This window comes from Marmota marmota, unplaced genomic scaffold (genome assembly GCF_001458135.2).
Source record: "Marmota marmota marmota unplaced genomic scaffold, marMar, whole genome shotgun sequence".
Taxonomy (NCBI): domain Eukaryota; kingdom Metazoa; phylum Chordata; class Mammalia; order Rodentia; family Sciuridae; genus Marmota; species Marmota marmota.
In genome coordinates this window covers 11,858,853-11,878,011 of record NW_026000205.1, presented here as the reverse complement: position 1 = coordinate 11,878,011, position 19,159 = coordinate 11,858,853, and the positions used below count along the sequence as shown (strand labels likewise).

The 19,159-nt window shown below is 42.6% G+C and overlaps 1 protein-coding gene across 4 annotated transcripts; it reads right to left on the bottom strand.

Annotated features, from left to right (window-relative positions):
- Positions 1-9,617: 9,617 nt before the first annotated feature.
- Znf792 (zinc finger protein 792) lies at positions 9,618-17,220 on the bottom strand. Of its 4 annotated transcripts, none has more exons than XM_048791040.1 (4): positions 16,703-17,220; positions 13,358-13,487; positions 12,727-12,849; positions 9,618-12,097 (listed from the first exon to the last, which is right to left on the bottom strand). In XM_048791040.1, the coding sequence occupies exons 1-4, from the start codon at positions 16,733-16,735 to the stop codon at positions 10,194-10,196; spliced, it is 2,190 nt and encodes a 729-aa protein (XP_048646997.1). In that variant the 5' UTR covers positions 16,736-17,220; the 3' UTR covers positions 9,618-10,193. The 4 variants fall into 4 exon arrangements, with proteins under 4 accessions (XP_048646997.1, XP_048646998.1, XP_048646999.1 ...); XM_048791041.1 differs by having other exon boundaries at positions 13,358-13,484; XM_048791042.1 differs by having other exon boundaries at positions 13,358-13,442.
- Between the last annotated feature and the right edge of the window lie 1,939 nt (positions 17,221-19,159).

The window sequence follows — 19,159 nt, the reverse complement described above, 5'->3', positions numbered from 1 at the left end:
CCAATTCAGTTCATAGTGATAAAAACATTTTTAACCAAATTTATTTATTTTACATAGAGAAAGTGTCCATTTAAAAAATAATAATCATTAGGTTTAGCTTTGGCTTTGTATTTTTTTTTTTCCTTCTCGGACTAAATGTCTTCATTTCCAGTTAACAAAGTTCCTGTCTACTTTTTTAAAAATATTCTTTTAGTTATACATGGACACAATATCTTTATGTTGTTTGTTTATTTTCATATGGTGCTGAGGATGGAACCCAGCGCCTCACATGTGTGAGGCAAGCGCTCTGCCACTGAGCCACAGCCACAGCCCCTTTCCATTTGTTGTTATAATGGAAACACAATATTTTCAGAACAACATTACTAAGGTTACTATAAAAATAAAAGTGCTGAGTACTTTTAACTTAAATATTTAGAAATAATTAACATGTTTGATGCCATATTTAAAAATATATAGAAAGTTATGTTTTAGCCACCCCTACAAGACAGGATGGACCCCCCCACCTAAACTTTAGTTCATATATGGAGACTGATGAACACACACACACACACACACACACACACACACGAAAGGGTTGTTATACATAGTGAGGTCCCTGGGGTCAGGCTTGGGTTTTTATTGTGGTTAAGATGTGGGATCACTTTCTTACCAGCTTGACTGGATGTGAGGTACAAGAAGAAGAAAGAGATGAGACTTAAAAGCTATGAGCAAACATCAAAAAGTGGAGTCAGACTTTTCATTACAGTTCACCCCTGAAGTTTGGTTGATGACTGAAACATGCCATGTTTTGTTTAACTGAATTTGAACTTGTTAACAACAGCCATTATAGCACGCTATGAGACCTGAAGCCTGAAGCCTGTTAGGAAGGTGGACTTTCCACTGAGAGTCTCGTGCAAGTGCCCAGCAGGTGCATTCAGAGAAGTGAGAAGAGTACTTGGTCATTGTCAATAATGTCTGGGATTCTGAAAGGGACAAGTGCCTCACTGAGGCCTGGTAAGATATTCCCAGTTATTTATCCCAAAGGGGAAACTCTTTGGACAATGGCCTAAGAGTCTGTAAAAATTTCTAGCCTGAAGCCAAGTATAACCTTGACATTACGGAGACCAGGGAGAGGAGAGCATGCTGATTACAGATCACCTTTGTGCCACCATCTACCTCATTCTCGTTAGTTACCCAATGCTAGCTGAAGTCCACACTGGAAACTGCTATTTCCTCCAAATTAATTTCTTAAGTTGCTTGTGGCTGCACATCAGCACAGAATACTTCAGCAGTACTGGGCCATCCATTTCTCCCCAAGGTTCTCCCTGTGCATACCATGAGCAAACCTGCAGAAATGATAAATGCCAAACCCACGGGGCACTTGGCAAGTGAAGAATAAAAGGATACTTACAAAGTATTTTCCAAATAAAAACATGATTTTAAAATAATTAGAAACCTTAGCAAACTAGATAGAAATAGAAGGGAAATTCCTCAACTTGATAAAGAACAACTACTGAAAAAACTGAACAAGCAACTTCAATCATAATGATGAAAGACTGAAATCTTTCCACCTAAAATCAGAAACAAAGGTGGATTTCCGATGACACCACTCTTACTGTAACTTGAATTCTAGCCACTACTACAAGACAGGAAATGTAAACAGATTAGAATGGAAGAAATAAAACTATCCTTGTTTTCAGGTGGCAAGATGATCTATGTGTTAATTGATATATTTGCTAAGGCTGTCATGACATTATTCCACAGACTGGGTTGCTTAAGCAACGTAAAAATATTTTCTTTCTGTTCTGGAGGCTGGAAGACCAAGATTAAGGTATGGGTAGTTTTGATTCATCCTAAGGCCTCTCTTGTGGAATTACAGATGGCCACCTTCTTGCTGTGTCCTCCTATGATCTTTCCTTGGTGTGCACACATCCCTGTGTGCTTCTCTCCAAACAAGACATCTCCATCGAATAAAACTATCCTTCAAAAGTGATGAAGAAATTAATGCATTTCCACCTGAGGGAGTTCATCATCAATAGACCTGTTCTACAAGAAATGCTAAAGGAAGCCCTTCAGGTTAAAATGAAAGGACACTAGACAGTAACTCAAAACTATGTGAAAACATAAAGATAACTGGCATAGGTTCATACACAGGAAACTTTAAAAGCTTGTGTTATTGTAACTCCACTTTTTTCTACACTATTTAAGAGAATGATATATTTTTAAAAATTAATCTAGGTTTTTGGACATAAAATGGAAAAAAAGATTTTGTGACATCAATAACTGAAGGTGTTAGGAATGGAGTTTCATAAGAACAGAGTTTTCTATGTTATCAAATAAGGTGGTATAAGTTCAAGTTAAAGTATTATGACTCCAGGATATTAAGTGTAATCCCAAAGAAAGTGGTCATAAAATATATACAAAAGAAAATTAAAATGTTTCACATTTTAAAAATCAAACATAAAAGAAGCTTGTAATGCATAAAATAAAGAACAAAAAATATCAAAAACAAGTAGCAGAATGACAGAAGTAAGTCTTCCTTGTTAGTAGTTACTTTAAATATAAATTATTCAGCTCTTAAAGAAACACAGAGATTGGTAGACTGGTTTACAAAACAATACAAACAATTGAAAAATCCCATGATCCAATGATATGCTGTCTGTGGAAGACTCATTTTAGATTCAAAGGTTCAGATAAGTTGAAAGTGAAAGGATGGGAAGACATTCCATGTAAATTGTAACCAAAAGAGGGCAGGGGTGGCTATGCAGGTATTAAACAAAGTGTACTTAAAAAACAATAAACAAAGGGCATTATATATTTAGATTCAATACAACAAGAACACATGTAAACATTTACACACTGCTATGGTTTGGATAAAGTTTAAATGTGTCCCTCGAGGTCCACACACTGGAGGCTTGGTTGCTATTGTGATGGTGTTGAGGTGGTAGAACCTCTAAGAGGCAGGCAGGACCTAGTGGGAGATGGTGAGGTCATAGCAGTACTGGCCTAAGAAGGGTTCATGCTGGTCTCAAAGAGTGGAAGAGTTTTCACAAAAATTAGTTGTTATGAAGCAAGTTCATGGGTCTCCACTGTCTCTTACTTTCTGTCTTGTTATGTGATCTCTCCCTCTCACATGTGCTCCCATGATGACTTCCACCATGTCATGATGCAGCCAAAAGGCCCTTGCAAGAATCAAGAAGATGCTCTTGAATCTCCAGAATTTTAATCTCTTTCCTTAAGACAGCAGCCAGCCTCAGGTATTCTGCTGTAGCAACACCAAATGGAATAAGACATACCAGGTGTGGGGATGTAGCTCTGGGGTAGAGCTCTTGCCTAGCATGCATAAAGCCGTGGGTTCAACTCCCAGCACCACAAAAAGAAGTAAAAATAATTTTTAAAATAAAGTATTTCTCAAAAAGAAAAGATAGAAGATTCAAATTATTAAAATTAGAAATTAAAGTGGAGATGTTACTATTGATTCTACATAATAGGCTATCAAAATATATGAAGCAAAATTGGACAGAATTGAAAGAAGAGATAGAGAGTTCTACAATGCTAGTTGAAAGACTTCAAATACCCTGCTCTCAATAATAGATAGAACTGCACACAAGATCAATGAAGAAAAAAGGGACATAGCAAATATAACAAATCAGATCTAACAGAAATATACAGAACACTACCCAACAGTAACAGAATACATATCCTTTTCAAGTATTCATGGGACATCCTCCATGTTAGATCATATATTAGGCCACAAATAAAGATTCAGTGTATTTTAAAAGAGATATCAATATAAAGTATCTCCCCTGACCACAAAAAGATGAAGTCAGATTGTCAACAGCAAAATAAAAAAAAAAATGGACAACTCACAAATTTATGGAAATGAAAGAACACACTCTTAAACATTCAATATATTAAAGAAGAAATCATAAAGGAAGTTATAAAATACTTAGAGATGAAAATACAATATGCCCAAACTATGGAATATAGCAAAAGCAGTGCAAATAGGGAAATTTATAGGAATAAAGCTTACATTAAAAAAGAGGCACAATCTCAAATTTATAAAATCAAACTTTACAACTTAGGAAACTAATAAGATAAGTACAAACTAAACCTAAAACTAGAAGATGGAAGAAAACAATAAGATTAGAACAGAGATAACTAGAGAATGGAAAAATGATAGAAAATAGCAACAGAACCAAAAGTTGAATGTTCAAAGAGCTTTTAAAACTTGACAAAACTTGACACTTAAGCTAGATTAATTTTTAAAAAAGATAGGGCTGGGGATGTAGCTCTGGGGTAGAGCTCTTGCCCAGCATGCACAAGGCCCTGGGTTCAATTCCCAGTACCACAAAAAGAAGTAAAAATAATTTTAAAAATAAAGTATATTTCTCAAGAAGAAAAGATAGAAGATTCAAATTATTAAAATTAGAAATGAAAGTGAATATATTATTATTGATTCTACAGAAATAAAAACATGACAATAGAGCACTATGAACACCTGCATCCTAACAAATTGGATAACTTAGACATATGGACAAATTCCTAGAAACAGAAAACTTACCAAGACTGAGTCATGAAAAAATAGAAAATCTGAGTAGACCAATAAGTAGTAAAGAGAGTGAATAAAAAAAACATATACCCCCACCCAAAAAAATCCCTGAACCTGAAAATTTAACCAATGAATTCTACCATTTAAAGAATTAACACCAATATTTCTTCAAATTTTTCAAAAAATTGTAAAAATAGGAAACACTTCTTAACTCATACCATGAGGCTAGCATTGCCCTGATACCAAACACCAAAACCACTACAAGAAAACTACCAACCAATATCCCTTATGAACAATGATGCAAAAAACTAGGAAACCAAATTCCACCCTGTCTAGATGGAATTTACTTCTTAAATGCAAGCATTTCTGACATGAAAATTTATCAATGTAATACACTAGTATCAACAGAATAAAGGGACAAAAACATCAACTCATATGATGCTCATAAAACATTTGACAAAATTCAATATCAATTTATGATTTTAAAAACATGGAATAAATTAAGAATAGAGGAAATTATCTCAACATAAGCCAATTATGAAAATTCACAGCTGAAATCATACTCAATGAAATACTTAGAGCCTTTTGATCAGTAACAAGGATGCTCCCTTTCTCTATTTCAACACAGAACTATAAGTTCTAGTCACAGCAAGTAGGAAAAAAAAATGAAAGTAAAAAGAAATATAAAGGCACTAAAACTGGAAAGGAAAAAATAAAACTGTTTGCAAATGATATTTTCTTATATGGAGAAAATGCTAAAGCACCACACACACACACACACACACACACACACACACACACACAAACGTTAGAACTAACAAATTCAGCAAAGTATCAGGATAAAAAAAAATCAATGCAGAAAAATGGGTGCTGCTACTATACACTGATAATAAAAAATCCAAAAAGAAAATTATGGAAACAGTTTCATTTATAATAGCATCAAAAATATGATATTTAGGAAGTAAGCTGGAATTCTTTCAGTCTTAAAAAGAAGAGATTCTGGGCTGGGGCTCAGTGGTAGTGCACTTGCCTGGGGCATGTGTGAGGCAATGGATTAGATTCTCAGCACCACTTATAAATAAATAAAGTTCTATCAACAACTTAAAAATATTAAGGGGCTGAGATTGTGGCTCAGCGGTAGAGTGCTCGCCTAGCAGTGGTGGGGCCCGGGTTCAATCCTCAGCACCAATAAAAATAAAGATAATGTGTTATGTCCACCTACACCTAAAAAAATAAATGTTTTTTAAAAGGAATTTATTTTAAAAAATTTTAAAAAAGAAGAAATTCTGACACATGTGACAGCACTGATGAACCTTGAAGACATTATAAGCTAGCCACAAAAACAAATGCTTATGATCCCACTTATATGAGGTATTGAGAGTGGTCAAATTCACATAAAGAGGAAGTATAATGATGGTTTCCAGGACCTGGGATGGGGAGGAAGTGGTGAAGGCGCTCCCCCTCCCACTGTCTTGACAGGGTCACAGTGAGGATGAATGCTGGCAAAGCCACTCTCCCACTGTCTTGACAAGGTCACAGTGAGGATGAATGCTGGCAAACCGAAATCATGAGACCCTTTTTTATGTAATTGGGACTTTTCATTTTCATGCTCATGTTCCTGACAGGAGGCATGAGTATGTTAAATGCTAAACCAAATTAAATTTCAGATGGCTAGAACATAACAGGTAGTTCATGCCTTGAAGGCTGTTCTACTACCCCTCAATATGACAAGGACAAAATAGAAGGCTGCTCCTCTATCTCAGTACACTGAGGACAAAACTGATAATGGACAACAATCATTCTCTGAAAGGTCACGAGAATTTTAAGCACCACATTGATTATATCAACTAAGAATCCAAGCCCATATTTCCGGCCTCTTAGAAAGCCTAATCATTAGGCTTATTGCACAAAACCCACCATATGTAGTTTTATTTTTGATTAAGGAAAAGTTATGTTATACACTTAGGAAAGTTAAGGCATATGAAGGTATATTCTCCTCTTTTCTATAAATCCTCTTTTACTTCACATAGGGACTTATGATGAGCATAGTTAATGTTGGCGGTAAATGGACTGATGTTTAGAACTTGCCTTTTACTGAGAGAGATTACAAAGATATAAGAACAAGTGCACCTTGGGGCTGGGATTGTGGCTCAGCGGTAGAGCGCTTGCCTAGCATGGGAGGGACCCAGGTTTGATCCTCAGCACCACATAAAAATAAAGGCATTATGTTGTGTCCATCTACACCTAAAAAATAAATATTTTAAAAAAAGAACTAGCGCACCTTGACTAAGAAACAAAGAAACTCTTTGAGAAAGCAGTTCAACCAGTTTTATGAGAATAAATGTAGGAATTAATTAAAGCAACTTTGTAAGACATATTTTTAGAATAATGATAGAAATATTATTTTGTTTAGATTCTTGGGTTTAGAATTCTTAAGTTTTTAGCTGTATGGCTTTCTGATATGCTTTAAGAATGGTTTATAGAATTTAAGAATGGTTTGTAGACTTTAGGATATTTTAAGTATAAGATTTAAGGGGATTTCTTTAGATGGGAATTTTAGATTAAGAATAAGGTGCAAGTATACTTTAAACTTAAAGGTTAATGATAGGTGAGGAGACTTAGAGTCTGGTTATGTAGTTTGGCATTAGCTAATAAGAAAATAGCATATCTTGGGAAAAATAGTACATCTTCGGAAAAATCTGAAAATGTAAATTAGTGATGCATTTTATTAACAATTCTGTACCCTTAATAAATGATAACTAAATGCCACATCCTGGAAAAATGTAAATTGATGTTACATTTTTCTATATCCCTAATGATGGTTAAGAAAATGTCACATCTTGGCAAAGTTTTTGAAATTGTATAATCAATGATGTATTCTGAATCCATAATGATGAGAAAAATTGCAATAAAAGATGACCCAGATAAAGCTGTATTAGATTTCTCTCTCTGGAGATTGCTCCAGTGGAACAACCCCTGTTTCCTCCTTTTCATTGATGCCACTCATCCTTCAGGACTCCCTGGACCCCACAAGGGTATAACCCTGGCAAGGAAGGACAATGGTAGCTATTATTTAGTTGGTATAGATTTCAGTTTTGCAAAATGAAAAAGAATTCTGGAAATGGATGCTAGTAATGGATGTAAAACAATATAAATATACTTAATACCACTGAACTGTACACTTAAAATGATTAAGGTGCCAAATTTTTTTGCTATGTACTTTAAAACTTCTAATAAATCAAAAAAAAAAAATTGTGGTGTACTCATCCAACAGTGCTCTGCTCAGCAGTAAAAGGAATGAACTAGACATAGCCACAACCCAGAGATTCTCAAAATAATTATGCTTTCACATATAGTCATTCTCTCCTGTTGAAATCTAAAACAACTTAGTCAACATAATTGTTTAAAAAAAAGATAACTGTGCTCAGTATAAAATAAATCAGACTAAAAAAGAGTATAATATTTTATGGTTCCAATTATATGCAATTCGAGAAAAGTTAACAAATCTATAGTGGAAAAAAAAAAAGGTAAATCAATGGCTTTCCTAGGACTGCAGGAAGGGATAATAAAGGGGTATGAGGTAGCTCTATGGGTGATGGATATGTATGGGAGGCCATCCTCACACGTGATTTGAGTTACCTCCCTGGCTGGTGTCCAGAGCTTTCCCCACCCTCCTCAGGTCCGAGGGCTTGTCCGTGTGGAGATGTGTCTGGCCACTACCCCGAAGACCCAATTGTCACCCCTGACCTTGGGACACTGCCCCCCTTAATCTTCATTGGATGGGATTTTCCCCAGAATTTTTTGTTCCCCAATAAAAGTCCACTCCCTGGCGTATTCTCTCTCTCTCCTTAGCCTCTTCAGTAAACCTCGCTACCAAATAGGTGGCTGGAGGCTGGAGCTAGGAGGAGCCGTCCTGGAGCTGGTTTAAAGGTAATTAGAGTCTTGTCTCTTTAATTCAAAACTCCTTAGAGATTTCTCACGTTTCGAACCTTCATTCATGAAGCTGGTGCTGGTCACGGGCTAAAGATATCTTTAATATCATAATTACGATAATGTATTTATCATAATTATGATATTAAATATCATAATATCATATGATACATATGAGTAATGTATTTCAAAATTTATCAAATGTGTGCAGGTATAGTCAATTATTGTGTGACAATTATATTTTAACAAGACATTAAAAGAATTTGTTGCACATAAAAATCTGACCACCCATTTTAGAAAACTAGTAGATTTAGTAACCTTTATATTAACTCTGCCATCTCTCTCCTCATGCCTTGGCAAGCAAAGAATGTGACATCCATGGAGAACAGGATCCTTTATCTTAGTAGAAAGGCCAGCAATGGCCTTGAGTTGCATTGTGCATACAGCCTACAGTGTGTTTAGATTATTTGCTCTCGCAGCAAATTTATTTGTAGGACAGACATGGTAAGATTCTGAGAATTTCAGCAAATCCTGAATTCTGCACAGCCACATTCAAAGGAAGCTTGTGGATGCACTTTTAGTGTAGATCCATTCCTGCTGGTTTGTGATAATCTCACCTATGCCCTATAATCATGCTCTATGTTTCTGTACAAATTATGGGTCCACCTGGGCTTGGAACATCTTGGTAAAAAGAGACATCTGTTAGAAGATGCTGAACCTCAGGTACCAGTTAAATAGCAACTGCTTAATACTGCTAGGGGAAAAGGGATACATTAGCTCCTGAAAGCTTCCACCTTATCTAGCATCCATAGGAAATCTCCCCTGTGCAGATTTTTGGGTGAACAAGGTTCAACATCTGTCTGACACCTCCTCATATAGCCTACTCTCAGAGCTTCTCTCTGGTGTGTTGTTGTGTTGAACAAAGAGGGACACATCCTCTAAGTATGAACTGCTCCTAGATGTCTTATAGGTTGTCACAACTGCCCCCTCCTTAGGATAACATGGTCATATTATGAAAATTCATAGCATTCAGACTGCAAAAATGGGCTCACCAAGCCACATGATCTTTCCTTAAAACCCCTGGGGGGCAATGCACAAGGCCAGATCTGGGCTGAGTTGTTCTTTACCATCAAACTGTCCCTTCTGAGGCAGTAAATTTGGAGGCACACACAACACTTCTTTAATTTAGTAGACATTTGCTCTGTTCTCATCCCACTCCTAACAGTGATCAGAACACAGAGATTAAAGGTGGCTTTATCAATAAAGCCCTTGTTATCACACAAAACAGCAATGTGCAGTAGGTATTTGGGCCAGGTAACACAGAGGCTGAATAAGTCCATCACAAGAATCACATTAGACCAATGTCCCTGAAAGAGGGAAACCTTTTCTGCAAGCTGCCAGTAGAACCCCACTCAGGTCTTCATGGCTAAAAATGGATCATGTCCACGGATAAATCTGCCACAGGGGAAGGGAAGGACATCTTCCAATGGCCTCAGGCTACTGATCATTCTCTCCAGGGAGCAGAAAGAGATCTGCCTTCCCTGAGTGCTGTGGAGAGGCTGACATACACTCTGGAGGTCTGTCAGTGGGAGAGCTTCTGTTATAAATCCTCACAGTGACAGAACTCTGATAACATTCACAGTCGGAAAATGCAACTCAGCTCCTGGAAGCTTCCACCATATCGAGCCTCCATAGGAAATCTCCCCAGTGCAGACTATTGGGTGACCAAGGTTCAACATCTGTCTGAGAGCTCCTCATAAAGCCTACTCTCAGAGCTTCTCTCCGGTGTGTGGTGTTGTGTTGAACAAGGAGGGAGTACATTCTCTATATTCCTTTCTCTGGCGTGAATTTTCTGATGCTGAATGAGGGTGGGCCTTCGGCTGAAGGCTTTCCCACATTCATTACACTCATAAGGCCTGTCTGGTTTGTGAACTTCCTGGTGCTGACTCAGATTTGACCTTTGTCTGAAGGTTTTCCCACATTCACTGCACTCAAAAGGCCGTTCATCAGTGTGAAGCCTCTGGTGGTTATTGAGGCTGGAGCTTTTGTTAAAGAATTTCCCACATTCACTACACTGATATGGTCGTTCACCAGTGTGAAGTCTCCGATGGCTATTAAGACTGGAGCTTTGGCTAAACAATTTCCCACATTCGTTGCACTCATAAGGCCGTTCACCAGTGTGAACTCTCTGATGTTTCATGAGGTCAGAGCTTCGGCTGAAGGCTTTCCCACATTCATTACACTCATAAGGCCTGTCTGGTTTGTGAACTTCCTGGTGCTGACTCAGATTTGACCTTTGTCTGAAGGTTTTCCCACATTTACTGCACTCAAAAGGCCGTTCACCAGTGTGAAGCCTCCGGTGGTTATTGAGGCTGAAGCTTTTGTTAAAGAATTTCCCACATTCACTACACTGATATGGTCGTTCACCAGTGTGAAGTCTTCGATGGCTATTAAGACTGGAGCTTTGGCTAAACAATTTCCCACATTCGTTGCACTCATAAGGCCGTTCACCAGTGTGAACTCTCTGATGTTTCATGAGGTAAGAGCTTCGGCTGAAGGCTTTCCCACATTCACTGCACCTAAAAGGTCGTTCACCAGTGTGAATGGTCTGGTGTTGAATGAGACTAGCAATGTGGCTAAAGAATTTTCCACATTCATTGCACTTATAAGATCTTTCTCCAGTGTGAACTCTCCAATGTTTAACTAGGCTGGAGTTGCAATTGAAGGATTTCCCACATTCCCTGCATTCATGAGCACTTCTACCAGTGTGAATCCTCTTATGATGAATGAGGTTGGAGCGATGGCTAAAGAATTTCCCACATTCACTGCATTCATATGGCTTTTCTCCAGTGTGAACCCTCTTATGTTGAATAAAGTTGGAACTTCGGCTAAAAAATTTCCCACAGTCGCTGCACACATGAGGGCTTTCACCAGTGTGAATTCTCTGATGCTTTATGAGACTGGAGTTTTGGCTAAAGAATTTGCCACATTCGCAGCACTCATAAGGTTTTCCTCTGCTGTGAACCCTCTGGTGTTGAATGAGACTGGTAACATGGCTAAAGAATATTCCACACTTGCTGCATTCATAAGGCCTTTCTCCAGCATAGATTCTCTGGTCCTGAACAAGTGAGGATTTGTCGCTCAAAAATTCACCGTCCCTGAATTCACAGCTCTTGTTATGTCTTCGCATAGTTTGAGAATCCACTGCACCTTCACTGCTCCTGTGTGACTCCTCCACACTTGGAGTGACGTGATGCTGCAGAGAGCCTGATGTGGTCGCAAAGTCCTTCCTGCTGTCCCTGCACATGAAAGTCTTCTCTGATGTGTGGTCTCTGAAGGTCTTCATAGGACAGGCCCTGCCTTCCTCCCTTCTGACAGACCTGTCTGCATTCTGCTGTGCCTGTTGCTGGAGAGGACTTGCATTGACCTTGAACCCTCTCCCATTCACCTCACACATGGACGGCTTCTGCATGGGATATGTTGCCTGGTAGTCTTTCAACTGTAGGCTATACGTGTCACAAGGGTAGGTCTTCTGGGTAGATAGAGCTGTCTTGGAATTCCTGTCCTGTGAAACTCCTTCTACAGAGACACTTTGTTCAGAAGGTAGCTTCTCACCCTCTCTTCCTTGGCAAAAATCTGCAAACAGAGCAATGCTAGTGAAGTTCATATAAACTTTGATGAAAACACCCCAGTACATATCCTTGTCCAACCCTGGAATGAGTCCATAGAATTGTTGGTAAAGTGAGAGGCCTCAGGACAAAGTAAAAAATGCTATGCTCTGCAGTCTTATGCTTGACCAAGTCACAAGACAAGAGAGGCCTTATTAGAACTAAGAACAAAAGAATGGGGTACAGTACAGGGTGGAGAGGCCATATCTCTAACTCACTTCTCTCCAAAGCCTTTCAGATGGGTCTTCACTGCTGTAAACCTTTGAGGGCTATGCATCAGGCCAGGCCTGGGAAAATCTGATTCCAACTGAGTTTTCAAGCACTTAAAGGAAATATGCATATCTCAGGATTTACAAAATGGAATCCAACACTGGAGAGTGCTACTGAGGAAGCTGTAGCAAGGAGGAGACGTGAGGCCAGAAAGGTGGGGCCCAACCAGGGACCCAAAGTCAGAGCAGAGATGCCAAGTGGGCAATAGGGAAGGAAAGGTAGAGATGAGTGTGGCCACTGGCTTTGGCACTAATGATGAATATAAGAAAAATGGTGGAATATTTTGAACACACTATTGACACCCCATCCTCCCCAGCTCCCACTTACCAGAACCAGGCCTGCCATAAGCCCCTCTTGCCATGGCCGTTGTCATATCCACTCTGTCAGGCACCCAGGGCTCTTTTCCCATATTCAGCTGGGCAACTATGTGGGACCTGAAAGATGTAAGTCCTGAGGGAAAGACAAGGAAGGTCAGTGGCCAGCACCTACCTGGGGGAACTAACCCACATCAGATCACAGAAAACTCAATATTACAAAAAGAACACACAGAGGAAGTCTGGCAGGAATATCCAGTGAGCAAGTAGCCACCACACGAGCACTTGGAATTTCTGGCACTCAAGCACAGGAAATGTGGGCAAAGGACAGCAGAACCCAAACCACTGTCAGGGATCTAGACGACCATCCAGGTGAGGAGTGGCCAAATCAGATGGGCTCTACCAGGCTGACTGCTAGGCTCCTTCTGCCTGAACACTTCTCTGCAAGGCTCAGGCAGCAGGTGTGGGGCTGATGGGGGACACGAGGATACTGCACACAGCTCCGCCCTGGAACCCACAAAACATGGACTGGAAAGTGGAAGCAGTTCCCATGGTCTGGCTGTGAGAAGGAAAGAGCTGTCCCTTGAGCAAAGGGGACAGGCAGAGACAAGCTCAGGACACCTAGGAGGACATGACGGCCTTACCCAGTGAGGCTGTGAGTGCAAAGTTCTCCAGCATCACATCACAGTAGAGGAGCCTCTGAGCCTCGTCCAGCAGTCCCCACTCCTCCTGAGAGAAGTAAATGGTCACGTCCTCAAAGGTCACACAGCCCTGCTATGATGAGGACATTTCATTCTGTGATCAGTCTCTCTCCTCAGCATGCCCTACCTGTCCCCTGCTCACCCTCCTCCCTCACCTTGCTCCCCAGCTCCAGGAAGACACCAGGCCCAGTTCCTGCTTGCTCTTTTCTCCTGCTCCACATGACCACTCTGTCAGCCCACAGATGGCCACGGAGCAGTGGGTACAGGGACACCATCTAAGCTCTGGCCCTGTCCTGGAGGGGCTAAACCCCTCTTCAACCCCCTTCCCTAGTGCCATCCACGTCATGCTTCTCAGGCTCAAACAAAAGGGGGCTCCGTCTTTTCCCCTAATCCCCAGTGTGGATCCCCTCGGCCAAGAGCTCACTCCTGGGTGCGCTTCACTCCTTGAACAACTCTGGACCTCACCACTCCATGCTCGCTGTCACAGCTACCCTCTCCCCTGTCCACAGCACAGCCATCTCCATGGACTCCCACATGTCACTCTGCACATGGCACCCAGAGAGTGCTTGACAAATACAGCCATGATCCCGTTCTGCCCTGGGCCTTTGGTGTCACCCACTGCCAAAGGTAACCTCACCTCTGCTTCTGAGACCTGACCTGCTCCTGGCTTCAACATGAACCACCCGGAGCACACACAGATGAGCTGTCAGGTGCACTTGGCCCCTCTGTGTTGTAAATGCCATCCCTTCATCACCCACACTCAAAGCCAATCCCTCTGCTCTTCCTACTCCCATTCACAGTCTAGATCTTGAATGTCCCCCAAAGTCCCATATGTTGAAGACTTGGTCCCCAGCCTGTGATGCTATTGGGAGGGGGTGGAACCTTTAGGAGGTGTGGCCTACTGGAAGGAAATTAGGTCCTTGAAGGGCACATTGGGATCCCAGCCCCTCCTCTCGCTTTGCTTCCTAGCCATCATGAGCTGAACACTCTTTCTCTTCCACAAGTACCACCATGATGGACTATGCATGCACACTCAAAGCAACAGGGCTAAGCCATGATGGACCGAAACCTCTAAAACCATGAGATACAACAAACCTTTGTTCCTTTTAAGCTGATTACCCCAGGATTTTGTCACAGCAATGTAAAGCTAACTAATACATCCCACCATCCCACAGCAACAATTGTTGCTGGCAACAATTCCAACTAATTACCTACCCCTGAGCCCATTCCTCAGCCTGACTGAAAATCCCCAGGTTCCATTAAGGGTCACTACAAAATTCTGGAAAGAACAGGGGGGTGGATAAGGACAGCCCAAACCTCACTGGAGCATTACTTCTCTGATTACCAAACCTCAATATCCATCTCCTACCTATGCCCCGAGGAAGATCTGGCCACTTGCCAGATGCTTTTATCCCACACAGCACCCCTCGCCATGACCACCACTCTTCCTCATCCCTTTTTGTGATGCCAAACAAGCCAACCCTGATGCCCAAGCAAGATGTCCTACTCTCAGTTCTCCAGCCACACCTTCCTCTTACCAGGATTGTCACGAGGACCTGAAGATTCCATCCTCTTAAATCTGCCACCTATCTTCACTCTTGTCAACACACGATGCCACAATTTGGATGTTTTGCAGACAGAGAGAGAGACCGACCCCCCAAACGAGAAAAGCAAGGGCTATTTCTTCAGAGCTGGCTAAACCAAGGGAGTCAGCCTCCATTGCTGAGGGTTTGGCAGAGGCTCAATGGGAGGCAGAACTGGGGGAAAGCATTATAATGGAGAACAGGGAGAGCTGCAGGTATGCCCTAACTGGAGGCAAAGGGCGAGGCTGGCGGATGTTGTTTGTAAGTGGACTCACAAGAAGCAGGGCAGTCTGTATGATGGGTCGGGGGAACACATTTGGCTTTTTGTGTTTGGTCCTAAGTTGGACACAGGAAAAACAATCACAGTTGTCAGTTATTAATCAAGCCTGGACCACACAGGTGATCAATGGTCACTGAAGTTGTTATTTAATTAGCTGGACTGTCACTAGAGATGGCAATCTGGCTTCCTGCAAGTCTGACTTGCAGCAGGCTGGCCTCCTGGGGTGTGTATGAACTTGAGGGGGTGGTTTCCTGGGCAGGTTTCGGGTCAGAGTGCCACTTTTACATATGGTCTGGCCAGGGTTCAGTTTGCATATTGTTCTCATGCCCTTAATTAACACCTCCCCCCGCCAGAACATATATTATCAATCCACTCTTCAAATCCACTCAGAATCTTGAAAACATCAGAGATTCAACATGGCTAAAACCTAACCTATTTCCACCAAAAATTCCCACTAGAACCAACCTCCTCTCTCAGTTAACAGATCATCCATCCTTCCTGCAGCTAAAACCCAGAACCATGGTGTCATTTGTCCTCCTTCTCACCTGCCCATCAGAAAGTCTGCTCAGCAGATCCAGAATCCACCTGCAGTTCTTCTACTGACCTGGACTACTGCAGTGAGCTACTCCTTGGCCTGCCTGATGTCCATCCTCACCACACATTCAAGTTTCCACTCTGCATCCACAGGGAGTCTGGTTAAGATCCAAGTCCTACCACCTTCATCTGCCGCAGTCCGGCTGGGCAAAATAACCGAGAGGTGACAAGCAACTTGAAGGTTGAATCAAGAACTACTTTATTGCGAGTGAACTCAGCAGGAACTGAGCGAGAACTCAAAGTAGCGGGCACCCAAGGTAGCAGGAGCCACTTCTCTGCGGGACAGCAGAGGTACATATACCCAACTAATTACACACAGCTTAACTCAATTAACATCACCTAGATACAGCAGTCAGCCAATAAGGAATCCTCATCATCTTAATGGCTTGCTGGCGTTGCTTCACAAACCTCTCCTCCTGGCAAACTGCCAGGCGCCATCTTGACTTGATTTGCATCCCCAACATTCATCCTCTGCTCTAAATCCTCCACGGCTCCCAGCACCTTCTGGGTGGGCTGCCTGGTTCCAGCAGACACAGAAACAGTAACCTCACATTTCCTGGCTCCCAACTCACTGCACACAAATACACACACACCGACCCTCACAAACACTTGTACATGCAGGTTCCTGTGGGCAGAAAACCCTTTCTCCCTCACCCTTCAGAGTGCAGAAATGGAAACGGCTCTATGTAAGTCCTGGCCTGCATTCCAGGACCCTAAGCCTGGAATGACGTTCCCTGCCCCCCAGGGTTCTCTGACTCAAGCAGGGAGAGGAGCGCCAGGACCAAGAGGGTGGGGATCCCACCACAGACGGTCTGAAGACCACCTACTCACCTGCCTGGGGCCCATCAACGCCGCCACAGCCATTGAGGCCTGGGAAAGGTCAGAGGCAGGTGACAGAGGTGGCTCTCAGGGACTCAGCCCCACCACCACCTATCCTGCCAGGCCCAGGTGAGACAGGACCCCGGGCTGAGGGTGGCGCTGCCGCCCTCAGTGCCCCCTCCCTAAGCCGTGTAAAAGGCGCACAGGGCCCAGGCCGCCTCTGCGGGTGCGGAGAGCGCGCGGACCTCCAGACCCCGGCGGACACCCCAGTTCCAGGGGGTCCCGGCTGGTGCAAAGGTGGGACGGAGGGTCCGAGCTTCCCCGTCCTTCCTGCACGATCCGGAAAAGCCCCCCGGGCAGGGTCAGCGGCTAGGCCCCACGTTCCCACCCGATCCAGGGTCTCCGGCTGCAGGGACTCAGAGCCGCCACCGGGAAATGACTCGCCGGACTGTCGCGCAGGAAGTTCCAGTCTCCGCCTCCGCGGCCAGAAGTAAAGCCGCTCTCCTGCAGCCGGTGGCCGGGCGCCAGCCGCCGATGCACCAGCTGAGCCCAGGACCCGGTCTCCGTTCCGCCCGCGGCCCGGCAGCGGGGGCGGGGCCTGGGCGGGGCCCGGGGCGGCTCCGCCCCCTCCGCCGGGCCGTCCCTGAGTTTTCCTCTTAAAGGGACCTTTCCCAGCGCTAGGTCACGCCCGGGACGGATCCCGCACCCGTCCTGCCGGTGTGGGTATTGGTGAGCCCTTCACCCCTCACTCAGGGATCTAGATTCACGTTGAAAACTGAAGTTAATACCTGATTGGCGGATCTTTGTGTACGAATATTAAGTGTTCTAATTCAGTCCTTCTCAAACCAGGACGTTGGCATCGCTTGGGAATTTGTTGAAATGCAAGTTGGAGACAACAACCCAAACTTAAGGACTCCGAAATTCTAGGAATGGGGTTCAACTTTCAATGCCTTAACAAGCAATTTGGGGCGATCAAGCAATCTTTGATTGCTCCAATTTGAGAACAGGGACTCTCTAAAATCCAGTATATAAAATGGGGAAAATAACACTACTCACATCTAATGGGTAACAGGATACATGGAAGGTACATGGTTTCTGCTTTATATAAAAGTTACTGCTATCATTATCATCATCATCATCATCATCCCAAGACTCACAAACAGGGCTGTGAAAGGGCAGTAAGAGACCCTTCTCAACAAGGTCATTTAGGGTATTTGTCAAAATATAAAATACAATGCTCTCTAACTCAATAAATACGTGAAGGCATAAGGTTGTATCCCTTGGGTCCTTTCATATTATTTTCTCATTCTTCTTTTATGAGATGCATTTATTTTTTAATTTTTAAATTGATTTTAAAATGACCTGTGTTTATTATGTACAGGATGATATTTTGGAAATAAGCATTGCAGAATGGCTGAATAGAGCTAACTGGCATATGCATTACCTCTAAGAAACAGGAGCTTTTGGCTTCATACAGTCACTCTAAATGGGTGCTGAAAAGGGGCCACCCTGCCATGTTGTTGGTACAAAGGACTATCTTATGGAGGTTCAGGAGAGGAGCTTACATTGCCTGGGCCTTATCTAGCACCCTAACCATCCTGGTGTCCCATTAGCTTCACCTCCTAATACGTGCCAGATTGTCCCCTCCAACACTACCACCCTGGGCCAGTTCACTGTTAATGTACTCTTGAACAGGGGAGTGGACACCTCCCTGGGACCCCACATCAATTCTTGTGTTCTTCATACAGCATCCAGAGTCAGATTTAATCAGATTATGTCACTGGTTAAAACCCTTTCTTGGCCTCCAAACAGAGGTAGAATAAATCCAGATTTCTCATTGTGATCCACAAAGCCCTGTAATCTGGCCCTGCCCTTTCCTCTCTCCCTTCTGGACACACTGTTGTTCACCTGGACTCTGCATCTTGGCATGTCCGGTCCTTTGCCGGGGATGTTTTCTCTTTGAAACCATCTGTTCAGGCATCAAATCACCTCATTTCCTGTCTACCTACCTCATTACTGCTCTATATCCCCTATGGTACAATTTAATTTTTTTAATCTTTGTTCTTATCTTATTTTGTGTTGCTATAACAAAATACACTAGGCTAGGTACTTTACAAAGAAAACTGATTTATTTGGCTCATAAATCAGGTGCTGGAAAATCCAAATAGCATGATATTAGCATCTGGCAAGGGCCTACCTGATAGTGTCACAAAGGGGCCAACCACATGGGGTGGCCTTGCTTTATAACAACCTGTCTCGAGAACTAATTCACACTTGTGAGACCAACCTACTCAAGAAGATCAACACTAGTCTTTCCTAAGGTTCTTCCTACTCAAGAAGATCAACACTAGTCCTTCCACATGGGGTGGCCTTGCTTTATAACAACCTCTCTGTCTCGAGAACTAATTCACACTTGTGAGACCCAACCTACTCAAGAAGATCAACACTAGTCCTTCCTAAGGTTGGTAC

Excerpts from the sequence above, each read along its gene's own strand:
- Znf792 (XM_048791040.1), bottom strand. The coding sequence starts at position 16,735 with ATGGCTGTGGCGGCGTTGATGGGCCCCAGGCAG. Across the intron at positions 13,488-16,702 it reads CGTTGATGGGCCCCAGGCAG|CAGGGCTGTGTGACCTTTGA; the intron begins GTGAGTAGGTGG and ends TCCTCATCATAG. Across the intron at positions 12,098-12,726 it reads TTATGGCAGGCCTGGTTCTG|ATTTTTGCCAAGGAAGAGAG; the intron begins GTAAGTGGGAGC and ends CTCTGTTTGCAG.